The sequence below is a fragment of the Erythrolamprus reginae genome, chromosome 1 (genome assembly GCF_031021105.1).
Source record: "Erythrolamprus reginae isolate rEryReg1 chromosome 1, rEryReg1.hap1, whole genome shotgun sequence".
Lineage (NCBI taxonomy): Eukaryota > Metazoa > Chordata > Lepidosauria > Squamata > Dipsadidae > Erythrolamprus > Erythrolamprus reginae.
In genome coordinates, this window is record NC_091950.1 from 425,535,799 (window position 1) to 425,559,020 (window position 23,222).

The 23,222-nt window shown below is 44.8% G+C and overlaps 2 protein-coding genes across 2 annotated transcripts in view; one reads left to right on the plus strand and one right to left on the minus strand.

Annotated features, from left to right (window-relative positions):
• The window catches only part of RAB34 (RAB34, member RAS oncogene family), a 12,318-nt gene extending 6,957 nt beyond the window's left edge, over nt 1-5,361 (plus strand). The window contains exons 7-9 of the mRNA XM_070731576.1: nt 1,869-1,959; nt 3,017-3,124; nt 4,470-5,361. Of these exons, the coding sequence (XP_070587677.1) occupies nt 1,869-1,959; nt 3,017-3,124; nt 4,470-4,537 (267 nt within the window). The 3' untranslated portion in view covers nt 4,538-5,361. The remainder of the gene's footprint in view (nt 1-1,868; nt 1,960-3,016; nt 3,125-4,469) is intronic.
• Nucleotides 5,362-5,563: 202 nt separating this feature from the next.
• On the minus strand, nt 5,564-21,627 carry LOC139156245 (uncharacterized). Its single transcript, XM_070731591.1, has 8 exons — nt 21,610-21,627; nt 20,349-20,594; nt 19,687-19,939; nt 15,569-15,702; nt 11,061-11,154; nt 10,352-10,498; nt 7,947-8,042; nt 5,564-5,977 (listed from the first exon to the last, which is right to left on the minus strand). Exons 1-8 carry the CDS (start codon nt 21,625-21,627, stop codon nt 5,790-5,792), a joined length of 1,176 nt encoding a protein of 391 aa, XP_070587692.1. The 3' UTR covers nt 5,564-5,789.
• Nucleotides 21,628-23,222: the final 1,595 nt, after the last annotated feature.

The window sequence follows — 23,222 nt, forward strand, 5'->3', positions numbered from 1 at the left end:
ATTGTGTGATAGAGAAAATAATTTTTCTCTATCCACCTTTTCTATTCCATGCAGGATTTTATCCCCTTTGATCAAGTCCCCTCTCCAACACCGTCTTTCAAGACTGAAGAGACCAAGATGTTGCAACCTAGTTTCCTAAGGGAGGGGCTCCATTTCCCTGATCATTCTTGTTGCCCTTTTTTGCACCTTTTCCAGTTCCATTATATCCTCCTTGAGGTGCAATGACCAGAACTTTACACAGGACTCCAAGGGTGGTCTCACCATCAGTGTGGTAGTACGGTGTTCCCTCATTTATCACGGGTGTTCTGTTCCAGGACCACCCGCGATAAAGGAAAATCCACAAAGTAGAGACGCTATATTTATTTAAGTATTTATACACTGTTTTAAGGCTTCCCCACACTTTTACGCTACATAAACTTTTCCCCTTCCCTTAATAACCATCCCCACACTGTTCTGTGCATATGTTGCACCTTTGCACTTACTGTGAAATGTTCTGAATTCCTAAACCTACGGGATGAAACGATGCTCCACGTGAAATGGCCGAGTGTGGGAGCAGACTCAGAGGGGGGAAGCTGCGCACAGACGAAAAGTAAACAACGTGCTACTGCACTGAGCCAATCAGGCTCTGGGATACAAAGCAGCACTCTGGTTGGTCACTTCTCCATCAATCAACCAATCGTGGGTTGTTTACAATCTCATGTAGGCAAGTAGCGTCTCAGACCGAGTCCCGCAGAAAACCCGCAAAGTAGCGAAAATCCGCAATATATTTTTTCCATTAATATTTTATAAAAACCCACGATGCACTGAGTCCGCAGAAGGTGGACCGCGAAGTGGTGAGGGATCAATGTACAGTATTTGGATTGTTATTCTGACTTCTTATGTGTATGACTTTAGACTGTTTATCTGAAGATGTTATTTCTCAAAGTAAACTTTAATTCAAGTTCCCGTATCTGTGTGTGGCTGATCTGATGAACTAATCTCAATCTAAACCTTTCTCTATTTAGACTGCTTTCTAAAAGCAGCATATTTCTAATCTGGGGGATTTTCATAGAAACATAGAAACATAGAAGACTGGCGGCAAAAAAAGACCTCATGGTCCATCTAGTCTGCCCTTATACTATTTCCTGTATTTTATCTTAGGATGGATATATGTTTATCCCAGGCATGTTTACATTCAGTTCCTGTGGATTCTTCCTTCCTTCCTTCCCTTCTTTCTCTTCCTTTCTTCCTTCTCTTTCCTTCTCTTTCGTTCCTTCCTTCCTCATTCCTTTCTTCCTTCTTTCTTTCTCTTCCTTCCTTCTCTTTCATTCCTTCCTTCCTTCTTTCCTCCCTCCCTTCCTTTCTCATTCATAAAAATATAGAAACATAGAAGACTGACAGCAAAAAAAGACCTGGTCCATCTAGTCTGCCCTTTTACTATTTCCTGTATTTTATCTTAGGATGGATCTGTGTTTATCCCAGGCATGTTTAAATTCATTTACTGTGGGTTTACCAACCACGTCTTCTGGAAGTTTGTTCCAAGTATCTACCACTCTTTCAGTCAAATAATATTTTCTCACGTTACTTCTAATCTTTCTCCCATTTTCCATGGGCGTCTTCCGGATCCCAGAATTCCTAGCCAGATGGGAATTCTGGGAAGTGAAGTCCAAATGGCTGGTGGGTACCAAAGCTACTGAGGGGGGTGGGCACTGTGGCAGGTCAAGGGGGGGGGAACGGTGGAGTTGGTCCATTGAGTGTCCATTTGCCAGGAATTCTGGGAGTGGAAGTCCATGGGCCCTCCGGCTGCCATCGTTGCCCATCCCTGACTCAGGTGTCTGTCACTTGTGTGATCTGCCCCCCCCCAACTCAGCCTCCCTCTTTCTCCACAGACACCTGCGCAGTACAACCTTATAGAGCGGGACGCCCGAAAAGTGGCCAAAGAGATGCAGGCGGAGTACTGGGCTGTCTCCTCCCTCACAGGTGAGTGGTACCTGCGTCCCATACCTGTTTCTGCAGAACCCGGGGACCCTCGGCCACTCTGGAAGGGCTGGGAGGGAGGGAGGGAGGGAGGGAGGGAGGGGGCCCAGCATTATCCTGTTGTAGGATGGACTGGGTTGAATGTGTACGATTGGTTATGTTATTAATGTTTTTAATTGATTTTTAAATTTTATTATTAGATTTGTAATGTGTTGTGTTATTGTTGTGTTGTGAGCCGCCCCGAGTCTTTGGAGAGGGGCAGCATACAAATCTAATAAATAATAATAATAATAATTATTATTATTATTATCATCCGGGGCGCAAATTTGAGCCGGAGCGGTGCAGTGGTTAGAGTGCAGCCCTGCAGGCTCCTTCCGCCAACTGCTAGCTGTAGTTCAGCAGTTCAAATCTCACCACCGGCTCCAGGTTGATTCAGCCAACATGCCGATTCTGTAGACCGCTTAAAGGGGGCTGTAAAAGCACTCCATCCATCCATATCCATCTGCCCGTCCGTCCATCTGCCTGCCTATCTATCTATCTATCTATCTATCTTTCTATCTTTCTATCTATCTATCTATCTATCTATCTATCTATCTATCTATCTATCTATCTATCTATCCATCCATCCATCCATCCATCCATCCATCCATCCATCCATCCATCCATCCATCCATCCATCCATCATCCTTCCTCAGATTTCTCTCTATCTACGTATCTATCATCATCACCCAGCTGCTGTGGCCTAGAGGTGGAGCTCTTGCCTCCCAATATCAGGAGGTTGTGAGTTCTATCCTAAGTAGAGGCAGATGTAAGGTCTCCTCCTTGGGCAAGGGGAGGGGTTGGGCTAGATGGCCTTCAAGGTCCCTCCCAATTCTGTTAATACGTTAATCTCTCTCTTTCTCTCTCCTCTTCCCTCCACTCATCCTGCCCAGAGGTCTCACCCTCTGCCCCTCCCAATCTCCCCCCTCCCACCGCCTCTGCCTGGCCAGGGGTGGTGGTGGTGGTGGTGAGCTCCCACCCACCCAATCTCACCAAGGGTCTCCCTTCCTTTTCCGTCCAGGCGAGAATGTGCGGGAGTTTTTCTTCCGTCTGGCCGCCCTCACCTTCGAAGGCAGCGTGTTGGCTGAGCTGGAGAAGAGCCACGCCCGCCGGATTGGGGACGTTGTGCGTAAGTATCCCCCAATATTAATGTATGAGCAGAGTAATCCTTGGTTACCAAGGTTGTACACACACAGAAACATTCAGGTTGAGATTAGTTGTGAATTGCTACTCGGCCACAGTCAGTTACACTAACTTGAATTAAAAGTTTACTTTCAGAAATAGCATATTCCTATAAACAATCCAAAATCATGCGCATAAATCAGAATAACAATCCAAATATTATTAAGTACATAGTCTTTCTTACTAGTTCCCTTTGTCATAATCAGTAAACAAACATGACACTGTGCAATAGGATTGATATTCCTGGAGGTGTCTGTTATATGGCAAATGATTTAGCTTTACTAGATAAGTGGTCAAAGCAATGGAAACTGCAGTTTAGTGTTTCCAAATGTAAAATAATGCACTTGGGAAAAAGGAATCCTCAATCTGAGTATTGTATTGGCAGTTCTGTGTTAGCAAATACTTCAGAAGAGAAGGATTTAGGGGTAGTGATTTCTGACAGTCTCAAAATGGGTGAACAGTGTGGTCTGGCGGTAGGAAAAGCAAGTAGGATGCTTGGCTGCATAGCTAGAGGTATAACAAGCAGGAAGAGGGAGATTGTGATCCCACTGTATAGAGCGCAGGTGAGACCCCATTTGGAATAATACTGTGTCCAGTTCTGGAGACCTCACCTACAAAAAGATATTGACAAAATTGAACGGGTCCAAAGACGGGCTACAAGAATGGTGGAAGGTCTTAAGCATCAAACGTATCAGCAAAGACTTAATGAACTCAATCTGTATAGTCTGGAGGACAGAAGGAAAAGGGGGGACATGATCGAAACATTTAAATATGTTAAAGGGTTAAATAAGGTTCAGGAGGGAAGTGTTTTTAATGGGAAAGTGAACCCAAGAACAAGGGTACACAATCTGAGGTCAGTTGGGGGAAAGATCAGAAGCAACATGAGAAAATATTATTTTACTGAAAGAGTAGTAGATCCTTGGAACAAACTTCCAGCAGACGTGGTAGATAAATCCACAGTAACTGAATTTAAACATGCCTGGGATAAACATACATCCATCCTAAGATAAAACACAGGAAATAGTATAAGGACAGACTAGATGGAGCAGGAGGTCTTTTTCTGCCGTCAATCTTCTATGTTTCTATGTTTCTAAAATATTTTACTTAAAGAGTAGTAGATGCTTGGAACTAACTTCCAGCAGACGTGGTTGGTAAACCCAAAGTATCTGAATTTAAACCTGCCTGGGATAAATATAGATCCATCCTAAGATTAAAAAAAGGAAATAAGGGCAGTACAGATGGACCAGGAGGTCTTTTTCTGCTGTCAATCATCTTCTATGTTTCCTTTGCAGGTATTCATGGGGACGAGCGAGACTTGTACGCGACGGAGAAGAGAAAGCGGACCAAATGCTGTGTGTGATGAAGGCCCCTCCCCGAACGGCCCCTCCCCTGGCATTTGCCCTGGACTCTTTTCTAGACCAAAGGAAGCCCCCTCCCCATTTCCGACCCAGGAAGAAGCAGGCACCCACCTCCCTGACAGTATCAAACCAAAGATTTCTTGTAGAATGAAAACGTCCAAACTTGGCAACTTTAATAAGACTTCAATTCCCAGAATTCCCCAGTCAGCTGGCTGAGGAATTCTGGGAGTTGAAGTCTACCCAGCTTAAAGTTGGCTGCAAGAATTCTGCAATTTGAAGTCCACAAGACTTAAAAGTGGGTTGTGAAATTCTGGCAGTTAGAAGTCTTGAAGAATTTATGTCCTTAAAGAAGTCAATCTTAAAAGTTGGCTATGGGGATTGAAGTCCGCAGGTTTCCCAGAAGTCTTGCGATTGGCTGGGGCAATTCTGGGAGTTGGAATTTGTAAGTCTTGAAAGTGGCTGGGGGAATTCTGGGAGTAAAAATATTCCACAAATCTTAGCATTGGTTGTGGAATTCTGGCAGTTGAGGTCCAGATGTTTTGAAATCAGTTGTGGAATTCTGGGAGTTGAAATTTGCAAGTCTTAAAGTTGCCAAGATTGGACACCTCTGTTGTAGAGCATCTGCCCCTGAACACTTCCTGGCTTCAGACTCACCTTTACCTGTCCTGGCCAGAGCTGTGCATGCTCACTTTTGAGGACGATCCCCCCTACCCAAAATGGCAGCTGAAGACCCCAGGTTTGCTCGGACTGTGCCGGCCACTTCCTGTTGGCTGAAGAAGACTTTTGCTTATGGAGATGCTGAAAACACCTTTGTTGCTTTTTTGTACCTGGCTGGTGTTGTTTTTGTGTCTCTCGAGTTGAGCTGATGGGGGTGGGAGCTGTGGGGTGGGGGGGTCATGCTTGGGTACCAATCCCATGGTAGTGTAAGACTCACCTTAGTTTTGGGGGAGGAAAATAGGGAAAAGAATCTGCTTAACAGAGATTCATCTGGCCAGTGTCCGTAGCCAACACATTATTTTATCCCCTGGTCAGGGCTTAAAAAAACCTTTATTCAGAGAGAGTAACAGTGAAAGAGCCTGCAAGCCAGTAAGAGCTGGGAACATCATTAGCACCTGGAAAGAAGCATTCGGAGCAAGCAGAGCAATGGAAAAAACCCTGCAAAGACTTGGGTGGATCTATGCGGGGGGGGGGGGGGGGTGCAGGGAGACCCACACCCCAGGGTGAAGTAGGGCTACCATCAGTGGGCCCTGTTTCTCAGACGTGGTTCTGGTGCCTTTGCGGCTGCTCCTGGCTGGGGAGGCTTGTTCGGAATGCTTGGAAGGAGTCCAGTTGTTGAGCGTTGAACTGGGGCATGAGGTGGGGGGCCACGCAGTGGGACCACTTGTAGTGGGATTTCAGCCAGCGGCCTCCGTCACTGTCTTCAATGCAGATGGCAGCGATACCTGGACGGGGGAGGGACAAAGCATAGGTCCATCTTCAAGGGCGAAAGCATTTAGACTTACCAGGTACATACTGCTTCATGGGGCTTTTCCAGCCCCCTCTAAGCGGTTGATAGAAACAGCCTCTTGTCCCCCTCCTCATTTCTCATCTCTCTCTCTCTCTCTCCATCCATCTATTCTCTTTCTCTCTCTCTCTATTTATCTATTTATCTATCTATATCTATCTATCTACCTACCTACCTACTCACCTACCCACTTTGAAGTGCTAACTGCCAGCATCTTGTAGTGCTGCACTCTAACCACTGCACCATCACAGCTCATAGGTGGCTTCAAGATCCACAGGCCAGCAGGATGTAATGTGACAGAATGACGCCAGTGGAAGGGGTCTTGGAGGTCTTCTAGTCCAGCCCCCTGCTCAAGGGACAGTTTTTGCGCCAGGGGAATCCAACCTTGGAACTTTAAGACTGGTGGACTTCAACTCCCATAATTCCTCAAACACCTGGCTGGGGAATTCTGGGAGTTAAGTCCACCAGTCGCAAAGCTCCCAAGGCTGCACACTCTTACCCTATATCACCCCAGACAAATAGCTGCCCAGCCTCTTCTTGAAAACCTCCAGTGATGGAGCATTCACAACTTCTGGAGGCAAGGAGTTCCACTGGTTAATTGCTCTAAATATCAGGATTTTTCTCCTTAGTTCTAAGTTTCTTTTCTCCTTGTTTAGTTTCCACCCATTGCTTCTTGTTCTGCCCTCAGGTGCTTTGGAGAATAGCTTGACTCCCTCTTCTTTGGGGCAGCCCCTGAGATATTGGAAGACTGCTATCATGTCTTCCCTGGTCCTTCTCTTTCTTCCTTCCTTCCTTCCTTTTTCTTTCACTGTGGAGAGTAGCTTGAATCTTTCTTCTTTGTGGCAACCCCCGGCTGCTATCATGTCTCCCCTGGTCCTTTCCTTCCTTCTTTCTGTCTTTCTTTTTTTCTCTCTCTCCCTCCCTCCCTCCGTCCCTCTCTCTCTCTCTCTCTTGAAGAGCTTCACTCTCTCTTCTTGGTGGCCACCCCTGAGATATTGGAAGACTGGCATCATGTTTCCCGTGGTCCTTTTTTCATCAAACTAGACAAACCCAACTCCTGCTACCATTGTATGTTTTAGCCTCCAGCCCACTAATCATCTTAGTTGCTCATAACAACAACAACAACAGAGTTGGAAGGGACCTTGGAGGTCTTCTAGTCCAACCCCCTTCTTAGGCAGGAAACCCTACACTACTTCAGACAGATGGTTGTCCAACATCTGCTTAAAAACCTCCAGTGTTGGGGCATTCACAACTTCTAGCAGCAAGCTGTTCCACTTGTTAATTGTTCTCACTGTCAGGAAATTTCTTCTTAGTTCTAAGTTGCTTCTCTCCTTGTTTAGTTTCCACCCACTGCTTCTTGTCCTACTCTCAGATGCTTTGGAGAATAGCCTGACTCCCAAATCTTCTTTGGGGCAGCTCCTGAGATACTAGAAGGCTGCTCTCCTGTCTCCCCTGGTCCTTCTTTTCATTAAACTAGACATAAACCCAGTTCCTGCATCCGCTCTTCCTATGTTGTAGCCTCCATTTATCCTCTGATCCTTTTTGTTGTGCTCGTACTCAACCTGCAGCCTCGCTCTCCAACCTGGTGCCCACTGGGCAAGTCAAGAAGTAGAGAGCGAAGGTGCCAGTCAGAAAATGTATAAGCTGCCCAGAAGACGGTAGGAGTTGGGCGGCTTATAAATCAAATAAATGAAAGTTGCAACCCCCCCCCCCAATGGTGTCAATCTAGCAGCCTGCGATGGGCCGTCTCTGAACATGGAGGCCGTGCTGGGGGGCAGGAGGAGGCCCTTGAAATGGTTTTTAGAAGCCTCCAAGATAGACTGCCACTGTACGTGGAGGTTTCAAAGAGGAGCCCTCAGGCCTGGCATGGGGAGGATGTCCACCCGGGTGTCCCTTCATCTCCTTACCTGCCACCACACTGCCTTGCTGTTCCACCAGCTGGATGGCACCCTGCATGGTGCCCCCTGTCTCGACCCACTGGTCCACCAACAGGACCCGGTCACCTGTAGAAGGGGGCAGAACCAAGGTGGGTCTGGGGTCTTCCTTCACCCAACTCTTCCTCCCCCACCAGCCCTTGAGAGGGGGGACCTGGCAGGTGGACTTTTGCAGGATGCTTTTGCAGGACGCCACCCTTGGGCCAATATTGTTTCCTGACTGTTTATTTGACCCCTATGACAATCATTGCTGGATCTCATGGTTCTTGACAAATGTATCTTTTTCTTTTATGCACACTGAGAGCATCTGCACCCAAGACAAATTTCTTGTGCATCCAATCACATTGGGCCAATACAGAATTCTATAAATGGTTGGGTTTGGCAATATATAAACAAACTATCAATGTATGTTTAAATGAATTATAACACTATTGCTTTAAGAGTTAGTGTTGCAGTTAGCCACAAGAGGGAGCCAGAAGCGTCTCTGTCTCCCTCTCTCTCTCTCTCTCTCTCTGATTATTCTCTGCTAGTTTGTCTGTGTAACTATACTGTGTTCAAATGATGGTTTAATGTATTTTGTCAGTAAGGCTTATAGTAATGTTTAATGTATTGAGAGGGGCTTATAATACTGTTTGTTTGTTTGTTACAGTTGAAAGGGACCGTGCAGGGCATCAAGTCCAACCCCCTGCCTGAGCAGGAAATCCTATATGGCAGATGGCAGTCCAATCTCCTCTTGAAAGTGTCCTACGCAGGCAGGTTGTTCCACTGGTTGATCGTTCTGACCGTCAGGAAGTCCTTCCTTATTTCTAGGTTGAATCTCTCCTTGGTCAGCTTCCAGCCATTGTTCCTCGTCCGGCCCTCTGGTGCCCTGGAAAACAGTGTGACCCCCTCCTCTCTGTAGCAGCCCCTCAAGTACACTATACACTGTTATCATGTCCCCCCTGGCCCTCCTTTTCTCTAGGCTATCCATGCCCAGTTCCCACAATCTTTCTTCCTAAGTCTTGGTTTCTGTTCTGCCGGGCTCTCTGGTAGACTCCTCCCAAAAATTCACAGGTATAAATTTCAGACACACACACGTTTGAAAATTCAAAACAATGTTCTTTATAAGGAAAATTCACTTAAACCAAGCCCTCTTTTGGTGTAGCAAAGAGCACTCGTCTCCAAACAAACTGGTAAATTATACAAGTGCCTTATCAGTCCTGTGATACTTAGCTTGCAGCTAAGAGGCAATTCACGGTCCTTCTTCTTTCACAAAGTGAAACACACTTTGCTCTGGTTTAGTTTCAAAGCGGGGAAAAATCAGCACACAAAAAGTCAAAGTCAGTAAAGCAGTCACGAAACACAACGATCAGATAATCCTCCACAATGGCCAAACCCACAGGCTGCTATTTATAGCAGCCTCTCTAATGACCCCAGCCCCACCCAACCACAGGTGGCCTCATTTTCTTTGATAATTATCTCTCAGTTGTTGTTTCCTATGCATCGCTCTCCGCATGCGTGGCTGTATCATTAACTCTTGTTCTGAATCCAAGGAGGAGCTAGATAATTGATCTCCTTCTGAGCTGTCTGCCACACTCTCCTCCTCCCTGTCACTCATGTCTTCTTGGTCGGAGGAGCCTTCATCAGCAGATTCCACCGGTGGCAAAACAGGCCTGCAGCATGTGGATGTCTCCCCCACATCCACAGTCCTTGGGGCAGGAGCTAGGCCAGAGCGAACCAAAACAGTTTCCAGTCCCCTAATCATTTTGGGTGCTCGTTTCTGCACCTTCTCCAGAGTTTCGATGTCTCTTTTGAAGTGTGGTGACCAGAACTGAGTGCAGTACTCCAGATGTGGTCTGACCAGGGCATAGTAGAGTGGAATTAAAACCTCCCTGGTCTTGGAGTGTATCCCCCTGTTAATGCATCTTAGGATTGTGTTGGCTTTTTTGGCCGCTGCTGCACATTGCTGGCTCATGTTTAGTTGATTATCCACCAAGACTCCAAGATCTCTTTCGCAGTCACTACTGCTAAGTAGGGTTCCTCCCAGGTTGTATGTGTGTATAGGGTTATATATGTCTGAGGAGAGGGGCGGCATACAAATCTAATAAATGAATGAATTAATGAATGAATGAATGAATGAATGAATGAATGAATGAATAAACAAATAAATAAAATATGTATTGTAGATGTATTGAGAGTATTGGCTGACATAATTGTGTATGTCTAGGATTATTCTTGGCTAAGATATTTGCCAAAGTAAATAATATTTTATACACTTAATGTATCTGGTTATCTGAATTACTACTGGTATCTCTGCTCCCTCCACGGTTCCTCTGGGCATCCTCGGTAGCTCCAGGGTCACTCTGCCCATCGGTAATTCGCCCCGAGTCCTTTCCTACCTGGGCCGATGGCGTCTGTGCGGATCTCCATCACTTTCTCGCGGTTCGTGTAATCCTTGTAGGTCTGAGTGCGAGTCTCGACACAGAGGTGGCCGGCTTTGCGGATTGTTACGAAGCCTTTTCCGAGGGTGACGGCGATGGCGGAGCCTGGATGGGAAGAAAGCATTTGGGGGGGGGGGTTCATTTGTAAATGAAATTGAATAAATTATATTAATAATAAATCATCTTATAAATTGAATTAATTTAATGTAATTGTTCTTCCTAAGAGAAGCTGGTCATTAGCCAGGTTTTCCTAGAGTCATCGCACGATAGATTAGAAGGATACCAGAGGTCATCTAGTCCAACCCTCGGAATCCTGGGAGATGATCAGACTACCCCCCCCCTCCCTGAAAGCCAAGGCGAATGCTGCCTGGGGAATTCTGGGAGTTGAAGTCCAAATATCTTCAAGTGGCCAAGGTTGGGAAACACTGCTCGAAGGAGGGGATTTCATGACATCACCAGGAAAAGGAGGAGGCTGCGGGGTCCTTGATGCTATCTGGACTTGCTTGTTTTCTTCCAGATGTTTCATTACCTGACTAGGTGCCACTGGTGGCACAATAGAGCGCATATTCTAGTGGCTTGCCCTGTAAACGGGTGTCTCCTCCTGCCCCCCCCCAGCTGAGGACTTGGGTGAGGGTGGGTGGGTGAAAGAGAAGCAGGAGGGACCTACCCAGAATAAACCCCATGGCATCGATGCCAACCACGTGGTCGATGGCATCGTCCCGAAACGGTCGCACCAAATCCTCGACACAGTCCTGCAAGGCCTGTGGGGAGAGAAGAGAAGGGGGCAGCTACATGGGGGAGGGGGCCACAGGGCTACCGCAGACCCACAGAAAAACCACCCCCAGCACTGGACGTGTGGACTATGCTTCCTGGAGAATTCTGGGAGTTGAAGTCCACAAGCCTTAAAGTTGCCTTCAAGTTTGAAGCCCTCTGCTCTAGGGGTGGAGTTCATTCCCTCGGAAACACTCTGCAAGGGAAACATAAACCATGGCAGAGCTGCAGGATTTGCAGGGTGCCCGCGGGGGAGACTTAAACCCATCTTAGTAACAAAGGATGCCATCCTAACCCTCCTCCCTGCTACACAGGTGGCATCACGAACGATCCAAACACACCACCCAATGAAATGTTCTGAACAGAAGCTGGTCTTTACCGTTAGTTGCCAAAGGCCTCCTGGTGGGATAAGAGGTTGACTACAGTCCCCATCATCCCCATTCAGTCCAACCTTCTGGATTTAATTTAATTTAATTTAATTTAATTTAATTTAATTTAATTTAATTTAATTTAATTTAATTTAATTTAATTTAATTTAATTTAATTTAATTTAATTTAATTTAATTTAATTTAATTTAATTTAATTTAATTTAATTTAATTTAATTTAATTTAATTTAATTTAATTTAATTTAATTTAATTTAATTTAATTAATTTAATTTAATTTAATTTAATTTAATTTAATTTAATTTAATTTAATTTAATTTAATTTAATTTAATTTAATTTAATTTAATTTAATTTAATTTAATTTAATTTAATTTAATTTAATTTAATTTAATTTAATTTAATTTAATTTAATTTAATTTAATTTAATTTAATTTAATTTAATTTAATTTAATTTAATTTAATTTAATTTAATTTAATTTAATTTAATTTAATTTAATTTAATTTAATTTAATTTAATTTAATTTAATTTAATTTAATTTAATTTAATTTAATTTAATTTAATTTAATTTAATTTAATTTAATTTAATTTAATTTAATTTAATTTAATTTAATTTAATTTAATTTAATTTAATTTAATTTAATTTAATTTAATTTAATTTAATTTAATTTAATTTAATTTAATTTAATTTAATTTAATTTAATTTAATTTAATTCAATTGATTTATATGCAGCTCAATCCCATGGGACTCAGGGTGGCTTACAACAATATAATAAAACAATTATAAGTCAAATAAGAACTATAAAAACAGCAAAACCCCAATTTGGATCATAAGAGAGACTGGAAACTATGAAGAAGAAGGCTTGCAAGAACTGGGGAGGCCTAGTTTAGCAAAAACAAGGATTAAGGGGGACACGAGAGCATCTTCCAATATTTGAGTGTTGATACCATTTCATAATTCCTGGGTAAGGCCACACTTGGAATATTGCACCTAATTTTGGTCATCGTGACATCAAACAAATCTTAAAGAACTCAGATCTGTCATTGCTACCCCCCTGACTGATTTGTTTAACCAATCCCTGTTAACAGGAGATGTTCCTGAGGATTGGAGAATGGCCAGTGTTGTGCCTATCCACAAGAAGGGCAGTAGAGAAGAAGCTGGTAACTACAGGCCAGTTAGCTTGACATCAATTGTAGTTAAAATGATGGAGACTCTACTCAAAAAGAGGATAAATCAGCATCTAAAAAACAATAACTTATTGGACCCAAATCAGCATGGCTTTACTGAAGGCAAATCGTGTCAGACTAATCTCATTGAGTTCTTTGACTATGTCACAAAGGTGTTGGATCAAGGTGGTGCCGTGGATATTGCCTATCTGGACTTCAGCAAAGCCTTTGATACGGTTCCACATAAAGAGCTGATAGATAAATTAGTGAAGATTGGACTTAATCCCTGGATAGTTCAGTGGATTTCAAGCTGGCTGAAGCATAGACATCAGAGAGTTATTGTTAATGGCGAGTATTCTGAGCAGAGACAGGTTACAAGTGGTGTGCCACAAGGGTCTGTTCTGGGTCCTATTCTTTTTAATATGTTTGTGAGTGACATCGGAGAAGGTTTGGTAGGGAAGGTTTGCCTATTTGCTGATGACTCTAAAGTGTGCAATAGGGTTGATATTCCTGGAGGGGTCTGTAATATGGTAAATGATTTAGCGTTACTAGATAAATGGTCAAAGCAATGGAAACTGCAGTTTAATGTTTCCAAATGTAAAATAATGCACTTGGGGAAAAGGAATCCTAAATCTGAGTATTGCATTGGCAGTTCTGTGATAGCAAAAACTTCAGAAGAGAAGGATTTAGGGGTAGTGATTTCTGACAGTCTTAAAATGGGTGAGCAGTGTGGTCGGGCGGTAGGAAAGGCAAGCAGGATGCTTGGCTGCATAGCTAGAGGTATAACAAGCAGGAAGAGGGAGATTGTGATCCCCTTATATAGAGCGCTGGTGAGACCACATTTGGAGTACTGTGTTCAGTTCTGGAGACCTCACCTACAAAAAGATATTGACAAAATTGAACGGGTCCAAAGACGGGCTACAAGAATGGTGGAAGGTCTTAAGTATAAAACGTATCAGGAAAGACTTAATGAACTCAATCTGTATAGTCTGGAAGACAGAAGGAAAAGGGGGGACATGATCGAAACATTTAAATATGTTAAAGGGTTAAATAGGGTTCAGGAGGGAAGTGTTTTTAACAGGAAAGTGAACACAAGAACAAGGGGACACAATCTGAAGTTAGTTGGGGGAAAGATCAAAAGCAACGTGAGAAAATATTATTTCACTGGAAGAGTAGTAGATCCTTGGAACAAACTTCCAGCAGACGTGGTTGGTAAATCCACAGTAACCGAATTTAAACATGCCTGGGATAAACATATATCCATTGTAAGATAAAATACAGGAAATAGTAAAAGGGCAGACTAGATGGACCTTGGGGTCTTTTTCTGCCGTCAGTCTTCTATGTTTCTATGTTTCTATACTGAGGCTCTGGAAAGAGAGCAGAGAAGAGCAATGAAGAGGATTCCAGGCAGTGAGGGGCTACTACGCGGACGGTCAGGAACACAGTTCCGGTAGCAAAATTTGGAGCTCCACCCCAGAGCCCCCAATTTGCACTGAAAGATGTTGAAATAAAATGCATAAGCCATGCCCAAAGGGTGGTAGTAAAAATTTTGGTAGCCCATCACTGATTTCAGGGTACTGGAAGCTAAAACCTATGAAGAAGAATGGTTGCAGGAACTGGCCATGGCTAGTTTAATGGAAAGAAGGACCAGGGGAGACAGGATAGCTGCCTTCCAGTATCTCAGGGGCTGCCACAAAGAAGATTTGGGAGTCAGGCTATTCTCCAAAGCACCTGAGGGTAGAACAAGAAGCAATGGGTAGAAACTAAAGAAGGAGAGAATTAATTTAGAACTAAGGAGAAATTTACTGACAGTTAGAACCAGTGGAACAGCCTGCCTCCAGGAGTTGTGAATACTCCAACACTGAAAGTTTTTAAGGAGATGTTGAACAGCCATCTGTCTGAAGTAGTGTAGGGTTTCCTGCTTGAGCAAGGGGTTGGACTAGAAGACCTCCGAGGTCCCTTCCAATAACAATTATTATTAACTTTACAATTGGTGGACTTCACCTTCCAAAGTTGGACACTCCTGGCATAGGGTCCCCTGCTTGGGTGGAGGGGGTTGGACTAGAAGACCTCCGAGGTCCCTTCCAACTCTGAAGTCCTTGGGGGGGAGCAAGAATCAGGCCCCTCTGGAGAAGCCTCCCCCCTCCCCAATTACTCTGGCAAAGCCCCAGAAGGGACTCGGTTTCCCTGCAAACATATGGTGTGTCACCCCCCCCCCCAGGCCCTGGCTTCTCTAAATTTAGTCCCTTGGTCAGGGCCTGGGGCGAAGGCATTTAAGAAGAGACATCTCCGCCCCTGTTAATTATAGACCCCGGGCAATCAACTCTGAAACGTCATTCCAAGGGAGAGTGACCGAGGGGCAGCTTTGCCCACAAGGTTTACAACTCAGCTCAATATGGCACAAAGTCCAGTGATGGGCTCCGACAGGTATAGGGGGGGGTGGACAACAAAATGGAAACACTTAACTTTTTGGCATCATAATGTTTGAACATGTTCAAATCAATCAAAACTTGACATATTTTTATGTGTTTTTTAAATTAATTCTGTTATTTGATATGTTTTTTTAAAGCAGAAATTTAAGGAAATTGGTTGTAACCTTCTAGAAATGGCAGAGCTCTCAGACTTTCAAAGAGGCCAAATTGTTGGTGCTCGAATGGCAGGCGCTAGTGTCACAGAAAGTGCCCGAATGTTTGGCGTTTCAAGAGGTTGTATCCCAAAAGTCATGGCTGCTTTTGAAAGAGAAGGGAAACGTTCCCAGCCAAGCCCAGGTGAAGAGCAAAGGAGCCCTCTGCCTCCTTCAGTCCCCAGGCTCCCCCCCCAATTCCTGAAGTGGTTTGACCCTCTCCCCGTACCTGAGGGTTGCAGTAGAGACGAGAGGGGTCCAGCCAGGCATAGGAGGGGCCCTTGATATTGGGGGCCATCAGCTTCAAATACCAGCCCTGCTCTCGGGAGGTCGGCAGCGCCTGCAGGTCCATGGGCAGAGGCTCTGGAGGGGGCACAGAGAGAGACACTTCAGGCTGGCCAGGCAGAATCAATCCAGGCAAGAAAAAGCATTCTTTGAGAAACTCAGTGGACCAGGAGAAGGCTGTCAATTATTATTATTATTTATTATTTATTAGATTTGTATGTTGCCCCTCTCCAAGGACTCAGAGCGATGTGGTTTACTTGGACTTCTGTAAGGCTTTTGACAAAGTAGACCATAGCCTACTACTAAATAAACTGGAAAAATGTGGGATGGACAGCAATACCTCCAGATGGATTCAAAATTGGCTAACTAACAGCACTCAAAGTGTTGTGCTCAATGGAACTGCATCTACACAGAGGGATGTTTGCAGTGGAGGACCCCAAGACTCTGTTTTAGGCCAAGTACTAAGGACCAGGGGCAACACGATGGCTGTCTTGCAGTATCTCCGAGTCTGCAGAGAGGGGCAGCATACAAATCTAATAAATAATAATAATAATAATAATAATAATAATAATAATAATAATCATCATCATCATCATCATCCAACTAGAACTGAAAATCAAAAGCTTGAGATCAGATGCAAGTAACTTGAAGAACATTAAGGAGCAGAAACTTAACAATCCAAAGATCAAAGACTATTTGACAAAAAAGTACTGGCTTAGTACAAGAAAGATCGAGGAAGCTCTGGAAATTGTAAAGCAGCAGATAACAGCAACAGCCAGGAAAATTGAGCGATATGAAGCTAGGATCACCCAGTACAGGCAGAATCAAACATTTCAATCCAACCAGAGGCAGTTCTACCAGAACCTGCATCAGCAAACAGATAAGAAAATTGAAAATCCAGAGGTGAAAATAACAACAAAGTTCTGGAAAGATCTCTGGGAGGTCGAAAAGGACTATAACAGGACTGCTGGGTGGATAAAGGAGTTTGAGAAGGAATTCTCAGGGAGCAATATGCAGCAGCTGGAGATAACACCTGAAATGATTGCAGAAAGAGTGAAGAGGGTAAAGAACTGGACATCCCCTGGCACTGATCAGGTGCATGAGTTTTGGCTGAAATACCCGACCAGCCTGCATGCAAAAATGGCCGAATTGTTCAACAAAATGCTGCAGACAGGAAATATTAGTGAATGGCTTACAACTGGCAGAACATATTTAATACAGAAAGACGCAGCGAAAGGAGCCACACCAGGAAACTACAGGCCAATAACATGTTTGCCGACCATGCTCAAACTGCTGACAGGTATCATAGCTGACAGAATTCAGGACTACCTAGAAGAAAATGACATGATGCCAGTGGAGCAAAAGGCCAATAAAAGACGAAGCAGAGGTAAGAAAGACCAGCTTCTAATTGATAAAATGATTTTTGAGAACTGTAAGAACAGGAAAACAAACCTATACATGACCTGGATTGACTACAAGAAAGCCTTTGACTCATTGCCACACAGCTGGATCATAAAATGCCTGGAAGTCATTGGAGTCAATGAAAACATCAGGAAATTCATAGAAAAGGCGATGAAATATTGGAAGACTGAGCTTTTTGTTGGGAATGAAAGCTATGGACTGATCAACATCAGAAGGGGCATCTTCCAGGGGGACTCTGTCCCCATTGCTATTCATCATCACTATAATCCCGCTGTCACTCATCCTACAGAAAACAAACCTAGGCTACCAAACTGCTAGGAATTCACCAAAAATCTCACACCTGCTGTATATGGATGACCTGAAGTTGTATGGAAAATTAGAAACTGAGATACAGTCACTAACCAACACTGTGCGAATCTTCAGCAATGACATCAGCATGGAGTTTGGCCTGGATAAATGTGCCACAGTGGCACTGAAAAAGGGGAAAATCACTGAAAGTGAGGGCATTGAAATGCCAAATGGTCAAACCATCCAGTGCCACCAGCCAGAAGCCTACAGATACTTGGGCATCTTGCAACTGGATAATATCAAGCATGGCCATGTGAAAACTGTGATCAGCAAAGAGTAAATCCAGAGGACCAGAAAAATTTTGAAGAGCAAACTGAATGGTGGCAACACTATCAAGGCTATAAATAGGTGGGCCATACCCGTCATTAGAGACACAGCTGGCATAGAGAACTGGACTCAAGCAGAGCTGGACAACTTGGACAGGAAAACCAGAAAATTAATGACGATCCATCATGCACTACACTCTCGCAGTGACGTTGACAGGCTGTATTTACCAAGGAAAATAGGCGGCAGAGGACTTTTGCAAGTGAAGCAGACAGTGGAAGAAGAGAAGCATGCATTAGCTGACTATGTGAAGGAGAGCAAAGAGTCAGCGTTGATGGAGGTCAACAATAGGAAGCTTCTCAAGGTGAAGCAAACTAAGGACCAGTACAGAAAAACTGTAACTCAATGTCGTACGGACAGTTGGCGGAACAAAGCATTGCATGGCCAGTTCTTGGAGAAGATTGAAGGCAAAGTGGATAAAGAAAAGACCTGATCATGGCTTGCAAGTGGAACACTCAAAAAGGAGACAGGAGGACTAATACTGGCGGCACAAGAACAGGCCATTAGAACAAATGCTGTCAAAGCCAGAATTGAAAAATCAACAGACGATCCAAAGTGCAGACTCTGTAAAGAAACAGATGAAACAATCGATCACATACTCAGCTGCTGCAAAAAGATCGCACAGACTGACTACCAGCATAGACATGATGCTGTGGCACAGATGATCCACTGGAACTTGTGCCGGAACTACCATTTACCAGTGGCAAAGAACTGGTGGGATCATAAGCCCGAAAAAGTGGTCGAAAATGAGCAAGCAAAACTACTGTGGGACTTCCGACTTCAGACTGACCGAATTCTGAAGCATAACACACCAGACATCCTGATTTTGGAGAAAAAGAAAGTATGGATCATCGACATCGCAATCCCAGGAGACAGCAGAATTGAGGAGAAGCAGTTAAAGAAATTAGTGAAATATGAAGATCAAAAAATCGAGCTGCAACGACTCTGGCATAAGCCAGTGAAAGTGGTCCCAGTGGTCCTTGGCACACTGGGCGCAGGGCCAAAGGATCTCAGTGGACATTTGAAAACCATCGGAATTGACAAAATCTCCACCTGTCAATTGCAAAAGGCCCCTTTACTGGGAAGCGCCTGACTGGTGATGAAATACGAAATCCAGCATAGTGATCTTGTTTGCTGTGTTGTATTGATTAATCATAATAATCATAATAATCATAATAATCACAATAATCACAATAATCACAATAATCACAATAATCACAATAATCACAATAATCACAATAATCACAATAATCATAATAATCATAATCATCATAATAATGCACTGCATATCGGCCATTAATACAATTGAGAGAGTACAGAAATATTTCACAAGAAGAGTCCTCTACTCCTTTGCTCGCAACAGAATACTTGATTCCACCAGACTTGAAATTTTGGGTTTGGAAAACCTAAAGCTACGTCGCCTTCGATCTGATCTAAATGTAATTCATAAAACCATCTACCACAATGTCCTGCCAGACAATGAATAATTCAGCTTCAACGGCAACAACGCACAAGCATGTAATAGATTCAAAGTCAATGTAAATCGCTAAAAACTCAACGGCAGAAAATACGACTTCAGCACCAGAGAGTTCAATGCCTGGAATCATGTGCTACCAAATTCTGTGGTTTCTTCCCCAAACCACCCAAACGTTTGCTTACAGTCAACTACACCCCATTCCTAAGAGGTCTGTAAGGGGCGTGCATAAGCGCATCATCGTGCCTATGGTCCCTGTCCTGATGTCCGATTGTCCAGATTTACATATACCTACTTTGTTTCCCTTTATGTTTATACCATATCTTGTACACGTTTTGACAGATTAAAAAAAAACAAATAAATAAATAAACTGAACAAATCCCTCCCAATTACAGGCTGTGCCCCAAAGGACCCTGGACTTTAATCTGAGCCGAGCATGGTCTATTTGTCAGATTCGGTGCCAGTTGGAAAAACTTCCTGCCAGTCTTCTGCACCTTTGATCCCTGTTGGGAGGAGGGGGTGAGGGAGGGGGGCTTCGGGGGCTGCTGGAGGCTCCACCCCACCGGGGGGCCCAAGTCCAAGTTTCCCGGCTGAGCCTGATGGGGAAAGCCAAGCAGGGTTGGATCCAGTTACTTCCTGGGTCAAAGAATTCGGACGGGCCGATTTCAAAAGATCAAAGTCGGCAGGAGTCCAAAGTTTGGAAGGCGAAGTTTGCAGTTCCTCCCGTTTCTTGACTGATGGTGTTAGCTGTCAACGAGACCCCGGTTTGCATTTAATTTTTCAACCCGAGTTAAACATGGAGTTAACTCCGCGGTGAAGTTGGCAGCCACTAAAAGCCCCAAATAAAGGAACCGCCTTCCTTCCAGCTTGGATTTAATGCGCGGGGTGGGGGGGGGGGGTGAGTGGGTGTCTCTGCGTTCCCACCGGGAGGAAGACCCCCGCCCCGGGCTCTGAAGACCAAAGTCCTAGGAGCGAATTCGGGCAGAGATTTTCTTTTCCCTCCGGGGTGGGGAATCTCCTCTTGGGGGCCTCCTCCCCGCGCCCCCCTTTGGGAAAAGCCCCGCCAAGGGCGCGCAGATGAGCGCTCGGCTGGCAGGTGCGGATCGGGGCTCCCCCGCAAAGCGCCCCCTCGCCCAGACCCCAAAGTAGCCCCTACCTGGCCGAGAGGGCGCTGCGCCTCCGCCGGAGTCCGAGCAAGGGCGACTCCTTGGAGAGAGAGGGGGGCGGCTTCCTTCGGGACCCCCGCCAGAAAATGCGCGCAGCGGCAGCCACGGAGGCCCGGCGTTGCTTCTGCTGCGGCCGCTGGATGGTGGGGGGGCTGGGAAGGAGGCGGGAGGAACGGCGGGGCTGGCGGACAGAGGCTCTTCTGACGGCGGCGGGTGTGTGTTTGTGTGTGTGTGTACTACGCAATAGATTCTAGAATCTATAAAAAAAGTTGCCAGTTCTTCTGAATTAGGCACCAGCACGGCATTCACTTATATAGAGTTCTGGGAGTTGAAGTCCAGATATCTTCAAGTGGCCAAGGTTGGGAAACACTGCTCTAGAGTAGACACTGGATCCTGGGCCTAGAAAGCTTAGAACGACCGAAGCACAGCCCACAAAATCCTCTGCCACAACGTCCTTCCTGTCAACGATTACTTCAGCTTCAACCACAACAACCCACAAGCACACAACAGATACAAGCCGCTCCAAACTCGACTGTAGGAAATACGACTTTAGTAACGGAGTAGTTGATGCCTGGAACTCACTACCTGTTCTGCCTGCGTGTTTCAACCGCTCCTAATTACAGGGTAATTAGTCCAAGAAGACACACACCTAATGTAAAAGGAAAACCCAAAAGTTTTTATCAACAGAAAAACAGAAACATCCCTTTTTAAATGTCCAAGGGATTTTCTGGTACACACAAGGCACAGGTGAAATGCAATCCAATTGCTCACCCAATAACTGGGAAACTGAGTCCAATTCTAAAGTCCAGAGAGTCCACACACACAATCCTGAACAGCAAAACCCACGATCTTGATGAAACAATGAATCAGATAAACTGCCACGAGGCTAAAACACCAGGCTGCACTTTTATCTGCAGCACTAATTACAGCAGCTCCACCCAACCACAGGTGGCCTCACTTATCTCCTGTAATAATCCTTCAGTTGTTGTCTCCTATGCATCACTCCACGCATGCATGGATGTGTCATTAATTCTTGCTCAGAATCCAGGGATGATACAGATGATTGATCTCCTCCTGGGCTGTCTGCCAAACTCCCCTCTTCCCTGTCATTCAGGCCTCCTTGGTCAGAGGAGGCTTCGTCAGCAGATTCCATTGGGAGCAAAACAGGCCTGCGGCTTGTGGATGTTTCCCCCACATCCACCTGCACATTCCTTGGGGCAGGAGCTGGGCCAGAGCCAACCACAAAATTACCAGACTCTGAAGTATCATCACCTGACCCCCAAAACGTCACCTTTAGACTGTCCACTCATGACCTCTCCTGATTCCTAAGAGGTCAGTAATGGGTGTGCATAAGTATACCAGCGTGCCTTCTGTCCCCTGTCCTAATGTTTCCCTCTTACTAGCATCATGTGTATAAATATTGTTATATCTTTGTATACCACCAATATGTACTTGACAAACAAATATAGACAGACAGACAGAGGAGATAGATAGATGGATAGATGGATGGATAGGTAGATAGATAGATAGATAGGTAGGTAGGTAGACAGACAGACAGACAGACAGACAGACAGACAGACAAACAGACAGACAGACAGACAAGATAGATAGATACTCCAGGGTGAGGGGCAAAAGGAAGGAGCCAAAGGCGGCAGATCTTATAGCGGGAGGGGGATGCAAAATGTCAAGCTCGGGGCCAGGATGGCAGGAGGGGTGCAAGGCAAGCCAGAAACTGGGATGTGCGGCCTCCATCTTGACTTTTTTGACCTGTCTTGCCTGTCTGGGGTACAAAAGGGCGAGGAGCCCTTTCAAAAGAGGGGGTTCAGCTTGGGAGGGGTTTCTTGACTATGTCAGGGGGGGCAGACATGGTGCAGGAAGGCCTGAAGGTCCACGCAGGGGGAGCGTGAGAGAGACCCTCCTGGGGGGGGCAAATCTGTCCCGTGTGGCGGCTGAGAGTCTCAATCGATCGGCTGATGAGCAGCTGAGTGAGTGAGAACATATTTGCTGGCTGTGGGTTTTTTAATTAATGTTTTAATGTCATTTGTATGTATTATTCTTATTCATTGGGAGCCGTCCAGGGACCTTCGGAGCACGCAAGAACCATTAATAAAACAAACAAACGGGGCGGGGAGGCTGGAGTCGATGCCCTCGAGTTTCTCCGACCGCGCACACGGAGTCCTAGAAGCTGCGGTTGCCTAACGGCAGGAAGGCTGCAATGCACCATTTTGGCCAGGAGGTGGCAGCAACACTTGCCTCTTTCCCGTTTTTTCCAATCTCGGAGACTTTAAGAGAGTGGACTTCAACTCCCAGAATCCCCGGGCCAGATGTTTGAGGGCAGAATTAGAACCAGACTCTTCTGGAGCTCTCCCGGCCTGGGAGACATTTGGGAGGAAGGCGGGGGAGTGAAGGGGCCGCCTTCTCCAAGGCTCAACTCCTCCCCTCCCACCCCCACTAATAAAAAGGTGTCCTCTGCTTACTGCCACAATTGAGCCCAACAGTTATGTTAAGCAGAGATAAAAGATTTAAAAAAATAAAACAGTTCGTAAGTGAACTTTATGACATGTCTTTCCACTGTTTCTTTCTTTCTTAATTAATTTGTTTGTTTGTTTGTTTATTTGTCATATAAATATAGTGTTGTGGAATGGAATGGAATGGAATAGAATAGAATAGAATGGAATTCTTTATTGGCCAAGTGTAATTGGACACACTAGAAATTTGTCTTGGTGCAGATGCTCTCGAAGTACATAAAAGAAAAAGAGACATTTAACAAGAATCATGAGGTACAACACAATGATGGTCATAGGGGTCAAATAAGCAATCAGGAAACAATATTAATAAAAATCTTAGGATACAAGCAAAAAGTT